Source organism: Buceros rhinoceros, unplaced genomic scaffold (assembly GCF_000710305.1).
Source record: "Buceros rhinoceros silvestris isolate BGI_N320 unplaced genomic scaffold, ASM71030v1 scaffold8196, whole genome shotgun sequence".
Lineage (NCBI taxonomy): Eukaryota > Metazoa > Chordata > Aves > Bucerotiformes > Bucerotidae > Buceros > Buceros rhinoceros.
Window position 1 is genome coordinate 31,856 of NW_010418071.1, and position 20,692 is coordinate 52,547.

The following is a 20,692-nucleotide window of genomic DNA, read 5'->3' on the forward strand; positions in this document are numbered from 1 at the left end:
AGCAGGAACCGCAAACCCTTGGCCAGCACCAGAAGCTGATGCAGCCGTCAGTCCGCAGACAGCCTCTTCCAACTCAGCGGCATCGGACAGCGGGAGCGGGGCTGTTGCCTTTATGCAGATCTTGGATAGCTTGCAGAAGAGACAAATGAACACAGAGCTCTGTGAGAGGATAAGGAAGGTGTACGGAGACCTAGAATGTGAATATTGTGGTAAGGAGCAGTAGAATTGTCTTTGTGGTGGTTTTTTTAGTTGTTGCGTAGTGTGACATCTTTTCCTGCTCCTCTGGTTGACAGTGTTTAATCTATTTGTGTTATCTTGTAGCAGTATGAATTCCTAGTTCGGTATGGATTCTGGGGTCCAGTCAGTGAGATGACTCAAATCTCAAAAACGCACTAGCAGAATATAGCAAAGCAATGCTTTGCTAGGCTTAGTTTTCTGTTGATGTGAAATCTGATAGGATTAGATTATTTCTGTCCGTGCACATGCCTCTCCCCACCTTATAACTTCCATTGGGGCCAGGCATAGCACATTTTTTTCAGTGATCAGAATTAGTCAGCTCGTACTTTAATGCTTAAGCTTCAATACCAGCTTAGTATAAAATTCAGGGTCTTTTAAATATCCTCTGAGAGAATGTATGATAATACACATTCTGTACGATAGATAAGTATTTACTGGCATATTTTCATGACTCATTTTGAACCAGGTTTTTTATTTTTTTTTTTTGAGATTCAAATTTTCATTATATATAGGAAAACAGATCTAGGACTTTCTCATTAGAAAAAGATCATTGATATGTATTAAGGTTGCTCTTATTAGGCTGTTTCAGGACATCACATGATCTTTTTAGTCAAAAGAGGGTCTTGTTAACATATTTTCAGTAGCAAAGGGTCTTTAGGACAAGTTTTCATTAAAGACAAAGGGGACAGGATTCAAACACTGTGTTTTGCCCTGAAAGAAAATCAGGTAAGTATTGAAAATGTCACCAGCAATCGTTTAGAAATTACTTTCTTTGTGTCTAATTGAATTTTCAGGCAAGTTGTTCTGGTACCAAGTGCATTATGACATGCATGTTCGTACACATACTCGAGAACATCTGTATTACTGCTCCCAGTGCAATTATTCTTCCATCACCAAGAACTGCCTTAAGCGTCACGTCATTCAGAAGCACAGTAATATTTTGCTGAAATGTCCCACAGAACATTGTGACTACTCTACTCCAGATAAATACAAGCTCCAGGCACATCTTAAAGTCCACACGGAACTGGTGAGTACTAAGCAGAAGGGTGTGTTTGTCTAAATTCCGTGTCGTCATCACAGTGTTTGGAATCGTGCTGCAATATTTGAAGGCACAGATAAGAGCCCTTACCTGAGCGCTCTCTGTGTGCTTCTGTGCAGGGAATAAATGAGTTACAGCAATGAGATGTTTTTTCCCTTTTGTAGTAGTTTCCAACAGAGTATGTCTACATTCATTTTTTTTCCCATTGGTTTTCACAGTATTCACAAATTCTTTGTGATTTGAGAGAGTAAGATGAAGTCTGGTACTATTGTTACTTTACTTCATTCCATGGACTCAAATTCCCTTCCTTTGTAAATGGATGACTGTGGTAAAATGAAAATACGTTCCTCTTTTAATTGCTATGGACAGAAGAAGTTCAAGTTGTTGAATTTTCTTTTCCCAAAAGCTCCAACTAGTTGCAGCCAATCTCTTTGAACATCTGTCATTTTCTGTTGTGGATACAAGACGAAGAGATGCAAGTTTTAAAGGCTCCTATCTTATTCAATAAGCCTGCCAGCTCTGAATGCCACAGGGTTAAAAACAGGTCTGGTCTACTCCTTCAGCATGTCCTGTTAGATGTTTTCTTTGAGACTGTGCAAGACACTGCTTTAGGATCTTGCTCTGGACCAACATTATCACACAAATAATCTTCTGAGAAAAAATTATTTCCACGTCAACCCTGCTTGCATTTGTTTCAAAAGTATGTTTTTAAAAATATATTATGGTATTCAAAATAAGAAAGATTTTAAAACTAAGGAATGAGGTTTTTATTCTTCGATGTTGATTAAGGTGGTTTTTTAGAAGTGAAATTATTTGTATGCTTTTCTTGGAAGGTTAAGAAAAAACAATTATTTTCTTTACAGTGGTGTTGCCTAGCTGCTTCTTGTTGTTGTTCTATTTTTGCATGAATGGCCAGATTCTGCGTGCCATGGACTTTTCCTACGATGTGTCAGGAACCTGTCTGCTTGCAAGCCGTAGTTGATCTGGGGCATTCTAGACTTGTGTCTGCCCACCCAGAGAGGTTACAATGTGCATACACACAGTGTATGAACACGGGTGAGTTCCTCCCCATTCCACACTGACCTCCAGAAAAGGGTGTTTGGCAAGTGCCAGCCAGCCAGTCTTGCACTGAATTTGGGGTTGTTCATTCCCTGAGGGCTGATGATGGGAAATGTGTACGTGCTGCCTCTTACCTTTGTATTACTACACATTGTTGTTACAGGGAAGATTTTTAACTTTGAAGTCCTGGAATTGAGGCTTAGCTTGATTCAGATCCAAATTTTTTCGTATGTTCTCTGATTTTCAGTACCTGGCTTTTACGTCTAAGGCTTGTGTAGTGACTTTTGAGAATTCTTGGCATGTGTGGAGTTCTTGAGAAGTTCAAACTGTGACACATGTGAAGCACTTCAATGTCGTAATACCTAGGAAATAGATGAGCGGTTTATAATGACTTTAGAGTTTTTTACATTTACAGTTATGAATGAGCATTAGGGACCAGTTGTGGAGTTAAACAATGTCGATGTAGGTGCCAGAGTTTGTTTACAGCCTTCAGTGGGTCTTACGGAACTCGGTATGCTGACCAGGTAAATGTCATGGAGAGCTGAGTCTCTAATATTACTTTAAATCTCTATGTAAGTGATACAGCAAAATAAGCATCTCTATAAAACTGGAATCCAGATCCAGAACCACCACTTACTCTTAGGTGCCTATATCTGCCTTCACATACATTTTGGGATATAAATGGTTCTTGTCTTTGGAAGGATGCTTACAAATTTCTTTATGCTGCTGACTTTTTATATAGTCAGCATATTTTTTTATATATAATAGTGTAGTTAGAGCTTTCGGTGAGAAGTGAGATTCTTGAGGTCTGATGGCTTATTTCCCCTTTCTGAGGAGTGCTCATCTTCAGACTATTGCTGGTCTGGCTGTGATACCTCTGCCCCTGGAGCAGAGTCACTGTCTAGCTATTCACAGATTTTTCTGTGGCCTCCTTCACGTGTGTGTGTCACTGCCTCCTGGGTACGTCAGATCCTTAGGTAAACTGCATTTTAATAGGACATCAGCTTAATTCTGGAATCTCCTGTGAAAATTTTGATTGGAACACCATAACAACTGCGGTGAAGATTTCTGGATGTCTTCAGTCCTTGGAAGTGTAACTCAGGGGCCGAGTTCTGTTCCTGCAGTTGGGAAATGAAATTTTTGTTGATCTGAGTCAAAGCAGGAGCAGGCTTTGGCTCTCTATTCCTCTATGAAATTATATAATCAGATGTTTTGTTACTGGAGTGGTGGAAACTTTTCTGGAAACGCCCTCAGAGTACCAGTATTTAGTAGAGCTTTGTTTTATTTCCTGCTCGTAAAATTGAGTCACTAGTACTAAAAGAAGGGGAATGGATTGTTGAGTTTTATAACATATTTGACTAATTTGGACCTAAAAACTTTTTAGTGTGGCTGGGGTCTAAATTTTATGCTATTAACGAAATTGGTAACAAAGCAGTTAGTAGTTCACACCATTTGTTTTGAAATTAGTGGCAGAATTACTTACAGATCATATAATACATGATCATACATGTTTTGTTGCAATTTCAGCCCACGAGGTACTTCAGCATAAGGCTTTCTTTCTCAGAGGTACACGATACTGCATGCAAATACCTACATCATATTCCAAAATCTGCTTGCCATGAAAACCCGTCAATTTTTGCTTTACTGTTAGGAGATATGTCCATTTATAGATGTATACCTGCAACGTATAGACAATAATAACCTCCTTGTATATTTTTCCTCACTATTGCAGAGGTACTGTTTGGTCTTAGGTCAGAAGGTGGTAGAGCCCAGGGCTCTTATTCTGCAGTTACCTCCAAATTCCTCTTTTCATTACACAAGGCTCTGTCTCTTTTTGATAGAGTAATCTTCCTTCTGTGGTCTTTGAGAAGATTTCTGTTCTCCTGAAATAACTAGCTTCAGCTCGCCTTTTGCAGTCGGTAATCTTGAGGCAGTTTGGTAGGTACACACCTCCCTCCAGGCAATATGTCATCTGGTTATCTACCTAGTTGTTAGGACTAACTAGACTTCACTGCCTCTGTTGTTTCGTTAATCTATTCGTGCATTAATCTGGTCAGTGCAGAGGTGTCTAGATGACCCACTCATTTCATTGAGCATCCAGTCTGTTGTTTCAGCAGGTGTTTCTGGAAAGAACAAACTTTTCAATTTATTTAATAAGTGGTAAAGATTATTTTAAATCGGGTTATTTACCAATTAATGAAGAAAAGTCCTACACTGCTATGTGGAGTAAACCATCAAAATTGCAGTTACACTGAAATTGCATCCAAACTCTCCACTTCAACTTGTGTGATGGTGTCAAATCTTTTATAACATCAGTGACACTGGTAAAAGCTGGAGTAGTCTGTACATTTTTGCATCAAAACAGGTGAACAATACTTTATTGGCAACACATAAAATGCTGAGTATTTATAAAGTAGTTAGAAATGCAGGCACTGAATAAGGAACGGCATCTGCCCTCCTTAACTCAATTTCAGGCTGCTGAGTAGTATTGTAACTGCACACCCTGGTAGATGTCTTCAGAAAAATGAGATCTGCTCCTTCAGTTTCAGAAGGGTGGACTTGTGAAAAAACTGAAAACCCTCTGAATGTTACTGCTTCTATCAAATACGTTTCTTTTCTGTTATGTGACTTGATCTTTCGACTCTTGATTCTCTAAAAAGTCAGTTCAGAAGATAATGCTTACATTTATTGTGCATATTCTCATGTGCTATAGCTCGGAGCCCTTCATTCGTGAGGATTAATGATGTGCTGGGAATACTTTAATATTTCTGCTTCACTTATTTGACTATAAATATCTTCATTTTTCCATTTAAAACGGAGCCTTCAGTTATAACTTTGTTGAGAACCATGTTCTACTGAATAATGACTATAGTGATTACACCAGTGGTCTGATAATGCAATCTCTCTCTTTCTTTCTCGCTTAAGGATAAAAAGAGTTATTCCTGTCCTGTCTGTGAGAAGTCATTTTCTGAAGATCGGCTTATAAAATCTCACATCAAGACAAATCACCCTGGTAAGAAGAAATCAAGGAAAATTCCTCAGTCCATTGCAATAAGTGGATAATGGTTTGGAGCACGCGGTGTCATGTGATTACATGGCAAAGGAAGAGGATGGCAAATGTCTAATTTAACTGGTTTAGAGGAGGAATTGTATTGGGTTTGCAGGAGTTAGAATTTAGAGAGAAAAAAAATTACTGTTCTAGCTTGTGTGTTATGGAGTACATCAGGTAATTGTGCTAAGAAATCTGTCTTCATCTGGCAAAGAATTCCTCATTCCCAAAAGAGGACTGAGGTGAATTCAAATGAAGCTTTGGGGAGTTTGGACTTAGGTGTCTAGACATCCTGTGACAGCCCATGAGACATACAGTTCCCATTGGCCGCGCACAAACTGACAGGAGCTGTAGATAATGGTGTGAACGCAGAGGTCCCCGAGCTGACTCTCCGCTCAGTTAGGTGGCTGGGCTTACCCCCAGAGCCCGCTGAGGTCTGCAGCAGGGCTCCTGCTAGAACCAGCTGAGCTGGTTGCTGGTTAGTGTTAAGCTGGAGCTGACAGGCTTGTCTGGGTCCACGCTAACCCCTGCAGTCCGTTCATACCTTGTTTATGCCTCACATTCTGGTACCCTGCTTTATCGGGGCAAGCACAACCTGAAGTGACTGCGGTGAGTCGGTGTGGCGTGCCTGAGTACACAATCCCTTCTCCGCTCTTGGGGATTCATGTCGCAGTGCTCCAGTGACTGGTGCAGGGACTGATCTAAACCTGTCTGATGGGAACGCGGCAGAGCTGCACTGCTGTGTCCACACTTTCCTCCTCAGTATCCTTCTTGTGTTGGGTTGAAAGGGCCAGTGCTCTGTGGACGGAGAGGTGACTGCATCGGCCAGCTTATCTACAGTGTTCCTTATCACCTGGCATAACTCAGTATTAGGAAAGAAGATACGGGCCATGTTCAAACTGAGTTTGGGGAACAAAAACGCCGGTTCAAGTGATGTAACTTTTTCTTGTCTGTGTCAGAGATACAAATAATAGGTACAGCAGTAGTTTCTTACCTTCCTACTGCCACTAGATAGTGCTAGACCCGTGTTTTGAACAGTTCCCTTCACTTTTATTTCAGACTAACTCCCACTTTAGCTCTCTATTTGCAGAGTGCTCTACAACAGTGTGGTTGAAGGACTCGTTATACATCAGGGGACCTGCCTGATGCAGCAAACGGAGCTGTGGAAGGCTTCTGTGCTGTGGTCAGGAGGTACATCACCCACTAAGCACAGAGCTGGAATCTCAAGAGCCGTGCCTAGAAAGCCTTTGGGCTGTCTCAGCCAGGGAGTAGAGGAGGCCTCCCAAAATAACGTGCTCTGTGAACTGTCGGCACATTATATGATGCGCCCTTACAGTTGCCATTGGTCTGCACCGGTCCATTGACTGGTGAGTTATCAGTGTACGCTGTGATTGGGTCCAGAAATACCAGTTAGCTCTGGAGCCCTGACACGCTAAACTCATTTAAATACGTATGAACAATTCATTTGGTATCTGAATCCTTCTAAGTGCAGTGTAAATTTTTTGACCCAGGAAAGTAAGTTCTTTTAAACTCTGGGTTATAATAGAGGTGAAAAGACAAAATCTATTATTTTGTGTCCTCATTTTTAATTTTTATATCACAGGCAAGGCAAATAGAACTTGAAAGCAAAATACCTGATTTATTAGGTATATCTCCATGGTACTAAAGAAGTACCACATCTAAGATATGCCTATGCAGTAGTTATGCAACAATGCTGTTTTAATAGATGGAGGAGAATTAATGCACAAACCTTTTTCCTGTGTCTGCTGTCCTTGTAATCAGGAGGAAATCCTTTATTCGTACAACATACTTAATTTCAAGCCAAATAAATGTGAAAGGTCTGACGGGATAAACTGTCAAGCACTGCAAAGGAATGAGTGCAATTGTGTTTAAAAATGGAAATGCAAAAAAATGAAAGGAAAAAAGGAAAGGAATGGAAAAAAGATGAAAGGAAAAATGGATACTGTTAAAAAGAATTGAATTTTAAAACAACGTATAAAAAAATTAAAATTAAATCCTTATATATTTATCATTAAAATGCTATTTCTGGAGCTCCCTTCTCCATTCTTAATAATATTTAGCATGACCCCTCTGTTATCTCTTCTATTTCATCAAGCGGTGAGTAAAGCAGTAGTCCGTGCTCTGCTCAGTTTGCAGAGGATCGGAGCTGAATTCTGGTCTCATGAAGGCAATGGGACAAAAATCTCTGTGGACTTTGGTAGAGCAATATTTCAAACCAATGGGATAAGAGAGCTTGGCTTTACCACCAAATGATTTGGGTGCTCAGGAGTGAAGGAGTCGTCTTGGGTTCTGGTCCCAGCTCTCAGAATTATCTGCCTTCTCATCCACTGTCTGATTTAAGATGACTCTTATTGCTAGTCCTGAGCCACGAGCAGCATCAGCTTTCGTAGATGTCCACTGGGCAGACGTACTAGCCTGCAGTCGTGAACAAAGGATCTAACCGTGGAAAGCAGATGGGGGTTCAGACGTGTGTCTGTATTGTTGTTTTTCACGTCCTTTAGAACATATCTCTGCTCAGTTCGTGGGCTTTTATATTTCCCTTTTGAGATCGTTTTCCTTGTGCATACGAGTTGAGGCAGGATTTTTGATTCCGCTCTGGGACCGATCATCAGGAGACTAGGTGGGACAGTTCATATTTTGTAAAAGTCTAAGTCTAATAGGAGATTAAAAAAAAAAAAAAGACAGAGACAGTATCTTCTTGGAACTGTGCAGTGAAAGGACATGAGTTGAAGCAAGGACTTTCTGATCAGAAAGTAGAAAAATAATTTGACAGTAAAGGTGGACAAACACTGAAAGGGGCCCGGAGAGGCTGTAGAGATCTTCATCCATGCATACGTTCAGAACAAGAGTGGATATGACCCCGAACAACTTGATGTAACTTTGAAGATGGAATTCCAAAGCTGGCCCTAATTGGAGCCAGTGGCCTTAGAGGTCCCCTCCAATTGCATTTATTCTGAGAGTGTCTTTTTTTCCTTTGATGTTTCTTATTATCAGGCATTGTGATCATTATAGCTGTGGCTGAAGTGAATTGTCTTTGATCCTTGACATCTGGAAATCTGGGTGAAATCTTGAATAAAGTCTGTTGAGAATATGGAAGAAAAAGGTGCCAAATCAGCTTATTGGGAAGTTCATAGTTGGAAAATTGTTTCTGAGAGAGTGGCACACCCAGGATTTTTTAATATTTTAAATATATATTTTTTTTAACTAGGCAGTGGGGATACTGAATACATAGATCAGGAGAGAAAGGACAAAACATCCTGGAAGCCCTAAAAAACTGATTCTTTGCTCAGATCTTATCTGAGTGGCAGTAAGAGGGAGTAGAGCTCTTAAAAAGTTGGAGTGAATCAGGATCTAGCTCTTCAATATTACTTACAGAACAAATTCCCTCGTGTCCTGGTTTTTATTACCTTTTATTATTTCTCTCAGAGGTTTCAATGGCTACAATTTCTGAAATTCTTGGCAGAAGAGTTCAGCTGAAAGGACTTATTGGAAAACGAGCTGTGAAATGTCCCTACTGTGATTTTTATTTTATGAAGAATGGATCAGACCTTCAACGTCATATTTGGGCTCATGAAGGTAAAATTCTGGTTTTAAGCTTTTGGGCATGTAATCAGTCTCATATTCCACACGAGCTTTGCTGACATAAAAGTGTTTGAATTTATTGCTGTACTTGAATCAAAATCTTTAATCTACAGTAGAGGTTAAATAATCAGTTTAATAGATTTTCAATCACCTATAGAACTTCATGCTCATAACGCGAATAGACAGCTTAAAATGTTTTATAAAATTAGTACTCTTCTGATTCAGTTTTTTCCCAAAACTCATTCAGAAACCTCAGTAAAGTATTCTATAATATGTGTGTGTAAGGAGAAATGAATTAAATACATGCTCAGCCTTTTGAGTAGTTTTCTGTATCCTCTCATGAGTAACTGCTGTCCAAAACCACTTGGTCTGGAAATGTGTAACTAAAACAATTGAAATGCACTTGCTTTGATGTGTACGTATAAATTCTGTGGGTATTTGGTATTTTAATTAAGTCACGCTGAATGTGGCAGCCAGCTGGCACAGACGTAAACAATGATGAAAAACCTGTAAGATAATGCTGACATAGATCAGATATCTATGACATTTTTAGGGAGAAATTCCAGTAATATGGTAACACACAGGTTAAGAATCCCTTGAACTTGAAATCTCTGTCCTGTAAAATCCTGTGTCTACCCAGTCTGCCTACTTCTATAACAGGTCGAAGACCATTTGTAAGCTTTTTAGGCAGTCGATAATCTGTGGAACAGATTGTCTGTGATGTTTGAGTGTTAGTTTGGATTCTTCAGCCATCCCTTTACATGAAGGGGTTAATGGGATTTGGTGCTCTCGAACTGATACTTGGGTCCCAAAGTGTGTGTTCTCGTGCAGATGGTGCAGACGTTCGTAGCAGTGCTGTGTGGTTGTGTGACTGCTTTGACTTTGAGCTCACCTGCCTGTGCACTGTGGTGGTGGTCCTCTCCAGAAGCCTCTGCTCCATTAGGGAGATCAGGTTCAGCGCAGTTGTAGGCTTAGAGCAGTTCTGTATGTATTCCATATGTATGGCATGTATGTATGCATTCCAGTATGTATGTATTCCATAGAAACAGTTTGTTTATTCTGCCGAGAAAGCTTGGAACCCTTCTCATCTAACTTGAAGGAAGAAGAACTGAATAGAAATTTATTCCCAAATCAAAACGTGCCATCAAAGTAGGCTATAATTCTTCATGCTTGTAAATCTGGTTTTAAGGTCATGAATATCAATCTAAAACTGCCAGAGCCTCATGAAACTGTTAAACTACTCTGCCAGTGCAGATTTATTCAACTTTTCTTTGAAGGATTTGCTTTGTTCTTGTAGACCTTCTGCTAGGTGACACACTGTGTGTCTCTCTAATACATGCTGTGGACTGCGAGAAGTGAAATTATGAATGTTTGCATCTTATGGAGGGGGGAAAAGAGGTGCCACTGTGTGAGCCATTAACAAATCAGATATTAATTAACAATAAAACCCAGCTTTGCACATTTAACTTCTCTTACATATTAATTACCTGATGAGCCAGTCCTTCTTAAAAGAGGTTTCTTCCTTCTTTATTGTAGCAGATAGAGAGTTACAGTCACCTGAAGACTTTTAGGAGCTGTGGCATGTACACCAGCGAGGTACCAACTTAGGCAGTCTGGATTCTACTTTAAAATGAAGGATGGCTGCACCAAGACCGAAAAATTAGTATTTGCTTGCTTAAACTCAGTACCTGGTTTCAATAGGGAAGTGTTTAATTCTAAGAGAACCCCTCCTTTCTCTTAATAAATGATGCTTTCATTCACACAAAAGCTATAGGTGAAATTTCTAACCAAAACTTGAACATGTTGCTCACACAATTGAATTTTCTTTCGAGCAAAAGTCTAGCTTCTCAACAAAAGGCACAGCTCATTTGTTTCATACTGATTTTTTTTTTAATTTTTAGGTGTCAAACCCTTCAAATGCTCTCTCTGTGAGTATGCCACTCGCAGCAAGAGTAATTTGAAAGCCCATATGAATCGTCACAGCACTGAGAAAACGCACCTCTGTGATATGTGTGGGAAAAAGTTCAAATCAAAAGGCACTCTGAAGAGCCATAAACTCCTTCATACTGCTGATGGTAAGTGCATGTTTCTTAAGTGCAAGTTTATTTTAGGGCAGTGAATACTGGTTGTAATATAGGACCTTAGTAGCAGGCGTTTTTCAGTGGAATGCTAAGTGCTGCTTACAAATCTTGCTTGTTCACAGGACAAAAAATGTTTGTAAGAGAATTCAAAAAGCTGCAGAACTGATTTCTGCCAAACACAGGCAGCTCTCTCTGAACTACTGGATTTTCCTGAAATTTTGTGTTGAGTTTATATCTCTTTATATTGTTAGAGTTGTTGATCTCAATAGAAATCTGAAAATACAAATAGTTCCGAGGTTGTCTCCTGCTATTTTTTTCTGTGAGAATATTGGTAGGAGTTGTTGAATCCAATAGCCCAACAGAGGTGGGGCTGCTGCAGGTCTTTGTTCTCAGCTGTAGTCACCAGTGCTCGGAAAGCCGAGCACGGATTCTCTACAGGCACACCTGCAGCACATGCATTTGCTCAGTCATTTTAATATTTCTGTGATGATAACAGAAAACAGCGAGATGTAAATCCAGAAAAATACAGAATCACAGAATCCTCTGGCTGGAAGAGACCTTTGAGATCATCGAGTCCAGCCGTCCCCCTGCACTGCCAGGGTCCCTACACCATGTCCCTCAGCACCACACCCACACGGCTGTGAAACCCCTCCAGGGATGGGGACTCCACCACCTCCTGGGCAGCCTGTGCCAGTGCTGCACAACCCTCTCGGGAAAGAAGTTCTTCCTGATATCTAACCCAGATCTCCCCTGGTGCAACTTGAGGCCACATCCTCTCATCCTGTCACTTGTCACATGGGAGAAGAGACCAACCCCCACCTCTCTACAGCCTCCCTGTCAGGTAGCTGTAGAGAGTGATAAGGTCTCCCCTCAGCCCCCTCTTCTCCAGGCTAAACAACCCCAGTTCCATCTTTTCTATAAAATTTGGGACCCAACAACACTCTGTGACTATCAAATCAAAATAAATGATTTAGCAGGGAAAGCTGTACAGACTTTCCTTATGACTTAGCTCGATCTTTGTCACTCATGTAGACTTGTGAAACCTCATTCCACTCTTTATTGACCATTTCTATTAAATTCTTTGTTAAAAAACGGCACATATTCGTTAGCACCGACCTTTCACAGGAAGCGCACAGTGCTCTGTTACATCTTTAGAATATATGTGAAGTTTTTGTGTCAGAGATACGTGTGTTTTTGTATGCTTATATCTGTATGTGTAAGGGGAAGAGATGATCCCTTTTACATTGACACGATACATACTATAGGACTCATAGTTACTGTAGCATTAGCATCAGTTAGTGAATCACACGCTGTTCAAAAAGTACTTTCCAGTATTTTGAGATAACTTGGTCATTAACAAGCAGGTGTTGAACAAACATTTAAACTTCATATGCAAGAATCAAGATTTCACTTATCAATGCAATCCTTGGCTGATTCCTGGCTGGGAGGAGGAGGAGGCAGGTTTTATTCGCATTTAAAAGAAATTTGGGGCGTGATCTGTCTATAAAGGTCTTTTTCTATGGCGCTGTAAAAACAGCATGGGGTTTCATTCAAAACCTTTCCGTTTTGTTTTCTCCATCTGTCGTGTCCAAATAGTGCAACTCAGCAATGAAATTTGAATTTGTTTTTACTTGTGAGTTAGTTCTATTTCTGGAACAGAGTATCTATAGTATGTATGTACTATAAAGCATGCAGCAGCATTGTGCAGGGGCTAGCCTTGTTTGGATTTGGTTTAAAGGGGGGAAGTTTCAAATATTTAATTGTATGCAGGGAACTACAGTCTCTATCATTTATTGGTAAGGCAGGCTGAAGCCCGGGCTGTAGGAGCAGTGTTATAACCAGGAGCCTTTTTCACGTGGCTTCAGACTGCCGTCATCATCTGCAGTAACTGAGGTGGCTGCTTGTTCCTTTTTGGTGCAACTCCCTTTTTGACTGATAAAAATAAATCCAAGACTTGGGCTCTTTACACTTCCAGAAATATTTCAGGAAATACCCCAAACCTTTGGAAAATGTGTCTTGCCATTGGCTCCAGGGGAAACAGAATCTCACAGTTTATGGAGCCTTAAGCAATTTTCCCCACCGAGTCCACCCCAGTAAACTCTTCATGCATTTCAAACACTTCTGAAAAATAAGATAACATTTGTCACCGGGAATATAGCGTATGATTTGTCAGGGACTTTCAGCCTCTTGAATGCTGACAGCTTCTTTTTCCCAGTGTCCCCTTCATTAGTGACAGCGCTTCAGAAGTTCTTCCTAGCGCACATCTGGTGTTCTGCAGCTAGTTCGCAAATAAAGGAATTTGAAAGACGTTTTGCTGTTTATGAGTCTTGTCCTCCTGACTTATGAATCCAGGCAGTTTTGTTCAAGTACCAGCTCTGCAAGGTCACTTTAACCACTGGAATATAAAGTAGTTTTCTATCTGCTTTATTCTTCTCCAGAAGACAAACTTCTCAAGAGTGGCACAGTAGCAAACACTTCTGTAATCCAGGTTTATTGCTGTTCATGATTCGAAATAAACCAGAAAGCTGGTTCTCATTATTTTAGAGATCGGAAATTGTCTTAAGATTTTTCTTAGCTGGATTTTATGGAAACTTTCACCCTCAGCCTAAGATGCTTGTAACTTCCTGGAGCAAGATCGAGGCTTTAAAGACACCCGATCTCTTCAGGATAATACGGAATATTCTGTGTTGTACTTCTCCATCCTTCCTTTTGGCTTTTCTGCTTTTGGAGTGGTTTTTAGCATGTACTTATTTCACACCAGTCAAATACATTTTGCAAGCCATGGGCATTTAATACAGGAAATAAGTCTTTCTGTGATTAATACACCTCGTAATTTGGCTGGGGGAAGCATGACAAATCTTAAAGACAAAATATGGAACACAGAGAATAAAAGGAGGTAAACTATGTTATTTTAAATTGTAAGGGAAAACAGAGGTTTGGGAGAGAGAATGCTTTGGAGGGAAGGTAAGAGCAACCTGCAGAATGGTAAAAAGTTTGGAGGTTTCACTCTCTGTAAAGCTGCAAACAGGAGTAGATGATTCTCAAAAATGTCAGAGAGAATTCATTCCTGTTAGAGGACCCTGGAAATAGGTCATGACAAAATCTGATTATCTTGCCTTAAGGACTCAGGCTAACGATTTCAGGGTCAAAAGCAGACTCTTATGATCTTGAAGTCTGATCTTTTGCAGAGTACAGGGCATAACTTAATCTAATAATTTTGCATCGCATTTCCGCTGGATTGTAGTATATCACTTTAGGAAGGGCTAAGCAGGCTTGATTTAAAGGCTTTGTGTGACAGGGCATCCATCCGATTTCTAAGTAAATTGTCGCAGCCATTGATCACGCCCTCTGTTAAAAATATCGTCTTTGTTTAGACTGAATGTTCTGAGTGTCAGCTTTCATTAGTTGAAATTCCAGTTCTGTTCTTCAATTTTATTGTTGCAATTTCGGGTTGTAGGGTTAGTACCTTCACTATTGATGCCTGACTGGAAAGCCCACAGTTCTGTAAAGGAAATTCAAGTATAATATCCTGTCTGTGGAACTTACAGTAACATGTTTCCTTGGATGAATCTTCTGAACTGAAGTAATTTTTTTTTTTGTCACAAAGCAATGTATATCTAAATTGCATTGACTCTGTTTAATTGCATTATGATGTGTAGAAGACCTGCTTAGAACATAGACTTCCAGTCTGCCAAGTACGCGAGAGACGGAGACTGTCTCAAGTCTTTCAGTGATTCATTTCTAGGTTGATATCTGAAGGAGCGACGTTTTTGCAAATATGCACCCGTTGTCTTCATCCCTTTTCTGGTCCACTCTGCTGCAGAGGTTTAGACCAGAAAGGACATTATGTTATGATGAACAAGGAAGGAGGCATCATTAAATCGGATGTTGATGGAGCAACTTGTGTCCATTGATTTAAAATTGTGTAAGCAGAACTGAAACGTTGAAACACAAAACCTCTGGATTATTTGCCATTCTAATCCTGATTTTGTCTATAGCGTATTTTACTTCTCCCTGTATCCAGGGTTAAGCCAGTGTAGAAACCCCTTTTTTGATAGTTTGAGTCATTATTGGAAGAGTAGTGCTGAACATGTAGCCAAATTTTGTGGTAAAAATAATAGTTCATACCCTACCAGAAATAAATCAAGAAAACCTACGGTGGAGAACCCAAGAAAATCTAAATATACTGGAATCTTAACAATTCAGTGCTTGGGACAGAAGTAAGATGAGAACATCTGAACATGACCGAACATCGGTGTTTTAAGGATTTGCGAATCTGGTTACAAATAGCAAAAAACCTGTGCCTGCAGTTGTAAATAATTTATTTCCTTCTTCCAATTAGGCTGCACTTTAATGATTCTTTTTCTTCTTTCCCAAGTGACTGTCCCAGGAGCATCTAGTCTATTGCTTATCACTTAAAGATGACACTTGAGCCTTTTTTCTTCCTGACTCTTCGCCCTGTTCAACCAAAATTTTGCAGAGCGTGCACCACACTTCTAGTGTTGTCGTTGTTCATTCTTAGCATTTTGGAACTCATCTTTATGAGAAAATATAATCGGAGGCTTTCGGAACTGAAATAGAGAAAAATTATTCCATTTTCTATTCCCAGGAAAGCAGTTTAAATGTACAGTGTGTGACTATACAGCTGCCCAAAAACCACAGCTCCTACGTCACATGGAACAACATGTCTCTTTCAAGGTAAGAAAATGTATAAATCGTGCTTAGTGATAAGTCAGTCAGAAGGGCATGGGACTTCAGACGCAGTTCTAGAACTGGCACATTTTCCTGTTTGGTGACAATTACGGCATCTTACCATTTTAATACTTAGGGAATTCTGACTTTGTAGTCAAGCTTTTGAGATGGGGCTCTTTTGTTTGTGGATAATTTGTAATTAGTATCTTTACTTGCCAAAAATATGTTTGCAATATAAAACAAACATTACCGTTTTTTTGACTGTCAGTCCTTGAGAGAACCGGTCTAATATGTGCCTTAATATGTCCTAGGGAAGAAGGAAAGCGAATCCCGTACACCACTGTTCATTACCCACCTTCATTTTCCCTGAAAGTTTGCCAGTCTAATGTACTATAGATGAGTTCATACACTTGAAGAAAATTGGAGAGAATTAGTTTTAAATCACTCCATTTATCTGAAATGTGTCTTGGAAAGACTTTTGAAGATTGTTAATGTTTCTGTGAAGTGTTTAAATTAGAGATACGGTTTATTTTAATAAACTGTAGTATGGTTATGTTCCTAAATTTCACATTGGTTCTCAGCATGATAGGCCTTGACGTAATGAATTGTGAAATGTTATATTCAGGAAATAAAAATGATACTAGTTTCTTTTCCAAAAAAATACGGTATTTTGTATGTATGAAAATGTGCATTTTAATGTAACACTTTATCTCGGCAATGAGCGTATTTCTTGTTGAAAACATCATACTATTTTCATAAACAACATCTTTCATTATGGAACAAATCATTTTGTTTCTATAAAGAGTATGCTTCAGCTGTTCTTAATAAGCACCAGTGCTCATACTTCGGTACAGCAGAAGGGAAGAGAGTGTTGTGATTCATGGTTTAAGTTTTTGAAGACAAGACATGTAAGAAAATGAAGCAAGTCATCTAACAAGATGATAAATTTTGAAGAAATAATTTTTCTTTCTTATGTATGTAGTTTTGCTGTGGACTTACCTTTACAAAAGGATTTTTTGTAAATGAAACTACATCTTTTCCCTTTTTTAATGGCTAATGGGATGAATGTACTTATAATGCGGTTCTTGAAATACAGCAGGTTCTGACCTTGGGATCAGCTTTAGAGCTGTTGACTCAGCATCTCTTTTCAGTCCTCTGTCAGCCTGCATGTAAGCGTGGCTACTCAGTGTATTATCAAGAGGACTGCAAAACACTGACGTAGGTCAGTCGGGAGCGTTTGTCAGGAGGAGTTCCAACACCGCTTGTTCGTAACGTGTTGCCTCCCTCTGGCACTCCCTCTTGTTTGCACGAGTATCGAACTCAGAGGAATGTTAGTAGTTATGCAGTCTCATGATAATTTTATCCATCAGATTTCCATGCTCCGTGAACTTCCAATCTTGCTACCTAGTAGCAGATAACATACGGGACATGCAGGTGTGTAGGGAGTGGTACAAGAACACAGCAGTCTGTCTGGGTTATTTTCTTGAAAAAAGAGACAGTTTCAGCAATAGAAGAGGAGAGTGCCCGTGTCTGAAGAACTGAATAGCTCAATGTTACAGCGCTCTCTGAACTGGGAGGTTAAGGGAATTTGAGCACTGCTTTTCTTCCTTATGTTCACACTGTTTGGAGCCTGGAGGAAGAGCACAAGCAACAAGTTCTGGTCAATGGATCCTGACTGCAGACAGTTCCCTGCTTTAAATTCAGCTTCTTCATAAACATTTCTGTACCAACCATTTCCTGCTGACCAGCTTTAGGTGAGCCTTGTTGCTGTGCATGAAACATTTTGCATCCCATTGTGAGGTTCTTGACTTTTCACTAAGGACTTTGGTCAACGTATGCATTCTTTTCCAGGACCCTGATGTTGTGCCAAGCTTCCTGTAACTGTGGCATATCTCAGGCAGAAGGTTGTTCTCAAAGGCTAACTTTGGGCACAAACACTTGGTCTCCTAAACTTTTTTTGTTAGAAATGCCTCTCCCTGACAGTTGAAGGAAGACATACATTCATAAAAATTAATTAATTTACTCCTCAAAACTTAGCTCACTGAGTGGTCAGATGAGTAAAAGTGCCAGTGAAAGGAAAGCAGTTGCGAGCATGTTGAAGAGAGGAGGAAAGGAAAGGGAAGAGGTCAAGGGTAGGATTATCTGTTAAATTAGGTTGGCTGTACAATCATATTTCACCTTAAGTTATTTTAGCTCTGTTATTCCCCCTTTTCAGCCCAAAGCTCACAGCAGCTGAGTCATTTCCCTGTAGTAGAAAGTCTCCATGTGGTCAGACCTGTGATCATTGATTATGAGAACACACGGTTTACTGAATTATGAGAAGGAGGTAATAATTTCATAATGTTGAGAACACCTTGGTGCCTTGCACATAATAAAAAGTACCACATTTCAGGTAACTTTGTTACATCTTTCATGTACGTTGGTTTTTGGAAGGTCTCCTTGCAAGATGCCTAAACCAGAGATGAATATGGTTTCTTGGGATCAAAACATCACGGCTTAGACCTGTATCCTGAAAAGGTCAGGAAATACGTTCTGAAATTTTCCTTTTTGCTCCTAGCCTTTCCGTTGCGCACATTGCCACTATTCCTGCAACATATCTGGTTCCCTGAAGCGGCATTACAACAGAAAGCACCCTAATGAAGAGTATGTCAATGCAGGTTCTGGGGAGCCTGCGGCAGAAGCCCTTATCCAACAAGGTACATCTCCACTAAGTAAGACTCGTTAGTTTTTTTACTGAAGTAAACTTGGTGTAAAGGTAAACTTTTGTGTGATACGTGTTCCTTAGTTTATTGGGTGTTATGTGATCGTGACTACTTTTTAGTAGTTCTGAAGTGGCCACCTTTAACCCTTCATTCAGCGTCCTTTGTTCTTGGTTTCTAATGGTGGATGAACCCAAGTTTTGATTGCCCTTGCCTGTACTATTCGTTGTGGCGTTCGTTTATCATTTTCACTTGTGTCCATTTGCGAGTAGAATATTACGATCTGTTGAAATGAATGATAAATTTCTGTCATCCTTCTGATAAATTTCTATGACAATTTTGTAAGGTTGAACTCAAGGTAAGGTTGAGCAAACGTGAGGAAAGAGACTGAAAAATAAACGGCAGCGAATTGTTCCCACACTAGAAAAATGGGGGGAAAAGAGAGTACAAGTGAAAGAGGTTAGAAATTGTTATGCTCAATATTTGTTTATAGGCAAAGAAGCACATCTACATCAGTAAAGCCAAGAATTTATTAGCATAATGGAAATTTTAACAGTCTAATTCAAGAATCACCATTAATCTAGATCTAATTATTATTTTAAAAGAACGATAAAATATAGTTTGAGTACTTGTATACAGGAGTCTCTGCTGAGACTCAGTATTGAGACTCTATTGAGTCTCAGTAATTTACTAACACAGTTAAAATGGTAATACACACACACACACTTCTTAATTTATATTCCTTTTCCTGGAGCTATGTTCACCCTTCCACTGTTTTGCTGAGTCCTAAGGTGGGTGGTTTGCCTCCGGTGCTGGTGTTGGGATGGGGGTTTCAGTAAGTTGTCAGCATCTGGAGTTCTTCTCTAGGAGGAGTATGGCAATCATCTTGATAGTTTCATCTTCCTCTCCCCTTCCACTTGGGGCCATTGTTACGTTTGCTTACACACACATATGCTTTTCTTTTTCACTGGTCTGTAGCTCCAGATTAAATCCAAATTTACTGTCTATGCTGCCCTTCGTATATGTCAAATACTGGGTTTTGTTGTTCCTAAAACTGGTTTTGTCCAACCACAGATCTGCATATTTTTAACTGATCATTTTGAGTTGTTTGTAGCTGAACGCATCTAGAGGAGAACAACAAAGTCAGTGAAAGGGCTGGAAGGAATGTCCTATGAGGAGCAGCCTAAGGATTTGACTAGTTTGGAGAAAAGCAGGTGGAGGGGAGATCTCTACAGCTTCCTGAGAAGGGGAAGTGGTGAGGGAGGTGCTGATCCCTGATTGTTCAAAGCAGGGGAGGTTTAGACTGAACATTAGAAAGCTTTTCTTTACCGAGAGGGTGGTCAAACATTGGAAGAGGCTTCCTAGAGAGGTGGTCGATGCCCCAAGCCCATCAGTGCTGAAGAAGCATTTGGACAATGCCTTTAACGTGCTTTAACTTGTGGTCAGCCTGGATGTGGTCAGGCAGTGGGACTAGATGATCACAGTAGGTCCTTCCAGCTGAAATGCTCTATTCTATTCTGTTCTTTCCATCTCTGACTTTGCATCCTTCCTGCTCTTCCCTTCCTTACACAGCACTTATATTCCCTGTGCCACCCCATGCTTCCCGCATGTTCACCTGCTGAGTGGAGTTTTAGAGCGGCTTTAAATCCATGTAGTAGCTATGAAGTCAGCAGCTCTTATCAGGACTCTGCCGTGAAGAAAGCCATGTTAATAGGTGCATTTTTCCACAGGCAACCCCCTTTGCCAGCTGCTTTTACTCTTCTGTGATATATCACATGGATCTTACACACGGGTTCAAAATATAAAACAGGCCACCTGCAGATTTCGTGTCATACTGTAGAAGGGAGGTTGGCAGATGTGACACCAATCTATAACAAAGGCTGGAAGGAGGATCCAGGGAACTCTGGGCCTGTCCCTGTGACCTCAGTGCTGGGGAAACCCATGGAGCAGGTCATCGTGAGTGCCATCATGTGGCGTGTACAGGATGGTCAGGTGATCAGACCCAGTCAGCGTGGGTTTATGAAGGGCAGGTCTTCTTTGACCAACCTGATCTCCTTCTATGACAAGGTGACCCGTTTAGTGGATGAGGGAGGAGCCGTGGATGTTGTTTACCTGGACTTTAGGAAGGGCATTTGGCACTGTTTCCCATAACATTCTTCTGCAGAAACTGGCTGCTCCTGGCTTGGGCAGGTGTACACTTCCCTGGATCCAAAACTGGCTGCTGGCCGGGCCC

The 20,692-nt window shown here is 40.3% G+C and overlaps 1 protein-coding gene across 1 annotated transcript in view; it reads left to right on the forward strand.

The window, feature by feature from the left end:
* ZFAT (zinc finger and AT hook domain containing) overlaps positions 1-18,456 on the forward strand; it is a gene marked incomplete at its 3' end in the record, with an annotated part of 39,773 nt that extends 21,317 nt beyond the window's left edge. Inside the window, exons 6-12 of the mRNA XM_010138395.1 lie at positions 3-209; positions 1,032-1,264; positions 5,261-5,348; positions 8,832-8,981; positions 10,889-11,062; positions 15,678-15,766; positions 18,318-18,456. Coding sequence (XP_010136697.1) covers positions 3-209; positions 1,032-1,264; positions 5,261-5,348; positions 8,832-8,981; positions 10,889-11,062; positions 15,678-15,766; positions 18,318-18,456 — 1,080 coding nt within the window. The remainder of the gene's footprint in view (positions 1-2; positions 210-1,031; positions 1,265-5,260; positions 5,349-8,831; positions 8,982-10,888; positions 11,063-15,677; positions 15,767-18,317) is intronic.
* Positions 18,457-20,692: the final 2,236 nt, after the last annotated feature.